Consider the following 5,768-nt stretch of genomic DNA (forward strand, 5'->3'; position numbering starts at 1 on the left):
TATATATATATATGAAAAGTGAAAAACATTTTTGACTAGATAAAAAATCACAGATTTTCAGGAATGAATTACATATTTCTAAGAAAATCCCCAATTTCTTACTACAAGACATCAATTTACAAATAAAAATGTATGAATAGAATCAAACAAATTTCAGTTTTTAAGAACTAATCAAAATCTTAAGAGATGGGATCTAAAATGTATGAGTGTAAATCATAATTTATAAGAATGAATCACATATTATTAAGAAAAGATCACAAATTTCTGAGTACAGAACATAACTTTAAGAATAAAAATTACAAATTTACAAACACGTATCAAAAATGTGTGCTTTTCAGTATAAATCGCAAATTTACACAAACAATATTTTAGGAAAGATAAAACCTATGACCAATAGCTTTGTTTTAACCGTCCATCTCCTCATCTTATTTAATGCAGCCTGACAAACAACCACTACTGCCACCAGCTGGTAAGGAGTGGAAAAACCTTCTCTAAGATTTTTTTATTGTAAATTTGTTGCAACATTGTAACTTTTTACCTGTAACTTCTAAACTCAAATTCTCACAGACATAATATTGAACATATTTAATAGATGACAACAAGAAACAAATAAAAATTGTAGATTTAATATTTTTCTCCTAACTTACATTTAAGAATTTAGACACCTACCTAGAAGGTTTCAGTCCCAGTTATCTCACCCCATAACAACACTGATGGAGAACTACTTTCTTAGTTTTACATCCTGTCGTGGAGTCTGGCCTACTTTTCGCTTATTGTTGATAGACTGAAACAACTCCCACCTGCAGGATGGCCCCATAGAGGCGCAGCAGGACGCTCCTGGGCTCGTCCCCGGCCGTTCCCAGGCCGTCGGGGAGGCTGCACAGAAAGAGCTTGTTGCTCAGGCCACCCCTGGAAGACAAACAGACATGCAATAAGTGTGAGTGCCTCAAAGTTCCCCATATTAAAGTTTTCTTCTGCTTCTGTTGATGCCCCTGAGCCATTTCTGCTAATGTTTTAACTGCAAAGACTTCAAACACTTTCGGCTCTTGAGTTGCAGTGAATCTATTTATAAGATCCAGAACAGAAACCCAAACATTTCCTGTGTAAGACAGAGGGAAAGCAGCAGCTCTTTTTTTTAAATCAGGAAGTAGTGAAGGCGTTTGTCTGTTCAGAGAGGTTTTCAGCTTAAATACACATGTGCAACCCTGTCTCAGCAAGTCAAGGCCTCTTTGAGGATGTAGACAAAATAGCGGGGATCATCTTCATCATATTAGGACAAAAATAGCTAAAGCCTGACATGTGAATCTTCTAAAAGGGGATTAAAATAAAAATGTAAATGCATGTTACAACAAAACTTAAGTTGTTCTGTTTATCTACAAACCGTGTCACATGGCAAACCATTTAATAATAAACTCTATATTAGACCATTTGATGTCTTTATCAATAACAAAGTAATGAAAGTTTAACATTTAGGGGTCGTTTTCATTAAAAAAATCATAAATAAAGAAACTACTTTGCTTGGTAATGATATAGCTCATATTCCTCAGTTTATAAAACAGTACAGCTTTCAGACCGACCAAACAAATTCTAGAAAAGATAAAATAAGCCTTTATCATGTGGAAATTGTGGTGTATATAGGTGTTTATATGCATTTATTTTCAGGTTAAACATTTAAACAATGTTTTTAAAGAATATAAAGACACCTTAGTCTCTCTATAGTTGCCACTTCTTTAGATACATAGCAAAACATAACACTAAATACTACAGTAATTACCTTTATAGGCCTTTAGAGGACTTTTATATTAGAATTAAGATGATTAAATTTCTTACTAAAGTCTTCATCTGCATTTCCTTTCCAAAAAAAAGAACTTAGCGGCTGCATTCAAACATGGCGTAGATAAGAGATTTATCTTAACATGAACATTTCTGCAAAGCATGCTACTTTACTGTATTTGGCCAAAGCCTGAAAATAAATATTATAATAAAAATAAAAATAAAAAAAACAGAAAAATAATCATTTTACGGCAACATTTATATTTGAAGGGAAGATTCAATGGATGGTTTTAGAAAACTAGATGCACTTAAATCTGAAAATTTTCATAAAATTTGCCATAAACTCAGAAGTAGAGTTTAAATTAGGAGATATATATGTTAAATACTTAATCACATATAAAAGCTAAAGGAGTATATATCAGATATGCAACATTTATATTTGAAGGACAGGTTTAAGGGTGTAAAATTTGTCATAAACTCAGAAGTAAAGTTTTAATTAGTGGATTTTTGTTAAATATTCAATCACATATAAAACTGAAGGACTATATATGAGATGCAACATTTATATTTGAAAGACAGGTTCAAGAGATTGTTTTAGAGAACTAGATGCACTAAAATCTGCTCATTTTCATCAAATTGGCCATAAACTCAGAAGTTAAGTTATAATTAGATTTTTGTTAAATATTTAATCTCATATAAAAACTAAAGGACTATATATATGATATTTTTGCTTCTGCTCCCATATGGTTGTTATGCAGACAAACTCAAATACTACAGATACACAATTCAATCAAATTCAAGTCAACATTATAGATTTTCATTATAGATGAACTGATTATTCTGTAAATGCATTCGGTGTTTTTTAAGCAGCATAACATGATTTCATGCCATGGCTGCTGTGGCTCATTATTACATTCATGCACACAATGGATGAGAAGCTGGCCCCTGCATCACAGCAACAGGAAGCGCATGTCAACCTTATGATGGTGATGTGGAAGTCCTCCTGGCTCAGTGTTTTCCAGGCTCCGTGCAGGAACTCTCTGCACCACAGAAAAGCCTTGCGTCTGGTCTCCAGGTCCGGCTGGTCTGGGCGGACCACATCCTTGCAGTCCTCCTGGGTGTCCGGCTGGACGTGCAGGGCGTTCTCAGTCACCAGGAGGCCGAGGGACATGGAAGGGGAAGACGAAACCCCGTTTATGAAATTGGTTTTCATGTTGCCTTATTTTCTTTATATAAAGATACTAAAGAAAAATAAAGAAGCAAGAAAAAAAAACCCGCAGTCTTTACGATTAGGATTGTGTCGCAGTTGGATATAATTTGGTTATTTCACGAAAAATAGGCCTATATATGTAAAGCAGACTCCTATAGTTCTATGTTTTATTATCTATTATTTATATAAGCTGTAGTGTCGATTTTCAAATAGTAAAGAACGCGAATATCAGAGATTAGCGACAAAAGGCGAGCTTTCAATGGTAGAGAATGAATCGAGGCTGAGAGATGCGCAGAGTATAACTGAAAGGGGCGGGGCAAGTTTAGGAGAGAGGCCCGCCCCTTCTGTTCTCTGATTGGTTGAGCAGAACCAAAACATACCCAGTGACGCGTTCAAATAATGTCGGACATTTGCAACATTTCGAATAAGGTTCAAAGTTCTGTGTTAATAATGATGCCAAGATGATAAGATATGTAAATATTCAACAAGCCACTTCAGAAGTATATTTACATTGCATTTTCCCAACAGACATGCAGTGTTTAATTTTCTATATGTGTTTCCTTTTTTTTTTTTAGAGTTACAGTGTCTTTCAGTTAAAAAAAAGATTAAAAGTGTTTACCAATAATATAACAGACTCATTGGAAAAAGATCAATGATAAGAATGACATGAACAAATGCTATAAAATTAACTCTAGAAATCATAGTTACAAGAAACCAAGAGATAAAGGAAGATGACATTTTTAAAAGGTGTTTCTTTTCAAAACATTTCTATCAAGTGAGTCAGTTGAGGGTATTAAACATCACTAGGTTAGACTGACCAAGTTTTCCAAAACCTTGCCTTATGTTCTTGGACTGATACAAAAAACAAGATTCAACAAGGACTATAAAGTTTAGTTACATAAATTTAAATCTTACTCAGGGAGATTCAGATTTTGAAGGATTGTATGTCAACCATTAATTATGTCTCTGGTATAAAATAAAATAAAAAACAGCCATCTATTGTTATTAATGCTGTTATAAATAACGAGGAAAAATATTTGCTTGTCATCAGCACCAAATTTCCTTCATTCTTTGTCATATTTTCTGTTATTCCACTGAGTTTCTTTCACAGCTTATTCTACCTATTTCTTCTTGTCAGTAGCTGCAGTATTTTGGATAAACTGAGGATTATTTTTAGAGATTCATTGAAACATCAATATCATAAAAAATGTCAAAGCTCCATTAAACGTTAAGATAGCAAAGACATAAAGAAGCTTTTCAGGCTCAAACCTAAAAGATTGTCCCAATGTTTTATTAACATTCTGCAGTTGGAAGAGAGCAGACAATTAGAATGTGATAAAAGGACACAGTTTTGTTTTTGTTTTTATTTATTTTTAATTTTTTTAAGCCTTGGAAGAGCAACATAGAAATAAGGTTTGCTTGGTCCAGATGCAATTAGTTAGTTTTTCTCAAAATACAAAAAAGATTATGTTATGGATCATCCAAGCCCGTATTTCTATTAAATTAAACTTATAGTTTTAGACAAATGAAAGTATGAGGTGACTTTACCCACAGGTACAGTTCTGAGTCATATATATAAAGATGAGTTCATTGAACTCTGGGAAATTCCACAAATAACTAAACAAACAAGATAGACTCATCACAAGCAAGAAAATAAACAAAGTCTGATAAACGTGAATATGGCTTAAAAAACAACTTTGTTTGATGTGTGATTGTTTGTATTTGATAATGCCAAAGGTTATAATGATATCAAACTAAATAAAAATGGATCATTGGGCATTTTCTGTTCAATCCAATGAACAATAACAGTTTCTTTACAAATATGAACTGATGTCTGGAGCTTCAACCTCTCTAACTATTTTTAGCATAGATGATTTGAAATAGATCAAAGGTTTTTAAAAGCACGAGGATCCAGGAATCATTTGTCTTAATAGTTTATTTACCACCAATTTTTAAAGCCAAAGAATAAGTCCTAAACAGAAAAAAAAATTATGCACTTTAAAACAAAACTCAGATATTACAGTCTCTAGTAAACAACCAGGATTTATAGTTTTGTTCATTATCAGACATTTCTATTTATTTAGTCACTAAAACACGTTACGATTTTTACTTCTTTTGCAGACTCGAAAGAGCGCTCTGTTTTTTCGGACTTTTTTAAGGAGTCTTTGAACACAACACAAACGTGTCGCATTTCTGTCTGGTCTCTCACGTAGTGCGAAAAGACCCTTAAACCTTCCAGCATCATAAAAACCCATGCGGTTCTGTAAGATTATTAATTATTTCACACCTGCGCACAGATAAACCAAAACAGAGCTGATATGAAGGATGTTTACTGCTTAAGAGCAACTTTTATTATTTATTATATTTCTAAAGTAGAGGGCGCCCTGCCTAAGCTCTCTTTATGCACGTTTCCCCCTTTCTTGGTAAAAACACTTTGAGGTCACGAAAAGTTGTATCTTTCTACTGAGTGCATGGGTGGTTCTAGACAGGGGCCAACGGGGGCCAGTGCCCCTGTAGATCATGTCCTGGCCCCTGTACTGAAGACATAATACTCAAAGAAATTCTAATGATGATCTGTGCAGGAACAGACATAGTTACTGATAGGTCCTTTGGATCTATTTCATGTTTTTTCTTTACAAATTGTGTTTCACTTTTTTATTTTTTATTTTATTTTATTTTTTTAAACAATCAGGTTATAGCTTCAGTGGTATTGAAATAGGATCCCAGTATTTATCTACTTAATGTATTTTTCAAAACAAAAAATAAATAAATAAAATACTCTAAT

General features: G+C 33.3%; 1 protein-coding gene across 2 annotated transcripts in view; it reads right to left on the bottom strand.

Annotated features, from left to right (window-relative positions):
• Positions 1-3,257, bottom strand: part of LOC107096276 (choline kinase alpha-like) — a 32,291-nt gene extending 29,034 nt beyond the window's left edge. The window contains exons 1-2 of one of the 2 annotated variants that reach the window (XM_015392857.1): positions 2,751-3,257; positions 801-909 (exon numbers count right to left, since the gene is read on the bottom strand). In XM_015392857.1, the coding sequence (XP_015248343.1) occupies positions 801-909; positions 2,751-2,986 (345 nt within the window). In that variant the 5' untranslated portion in view covers positions 2,987-3,257. The remainder of the gene's footprint in view (positions 1-800; positions 910-2,750) is intronic. The other variant, XM_015392858.1, reaches the window with a different exon arrangement.
• Positions 3,258-5,768: the final 2,511 nt, after the last annotated feature.

This window comes from Cyprinodon variegatus, unplaced genomic scaffold (assembly GCF_000732505.1).
Source record: "Cyprinodon variegatus isolate N-32 unplaced genomic scaffold, C_variegatus-1.0 Scaffold610, whole genome shotgun sequence".
NCBI classification, from domain to species: domain Eukaryota; kingdom Metazoa; phylum Chordata; class Actinopteri; order Cyprinodontiformes; family Cyprinodontidae; genus Cyprinodon; species Cyprinodon variegatus.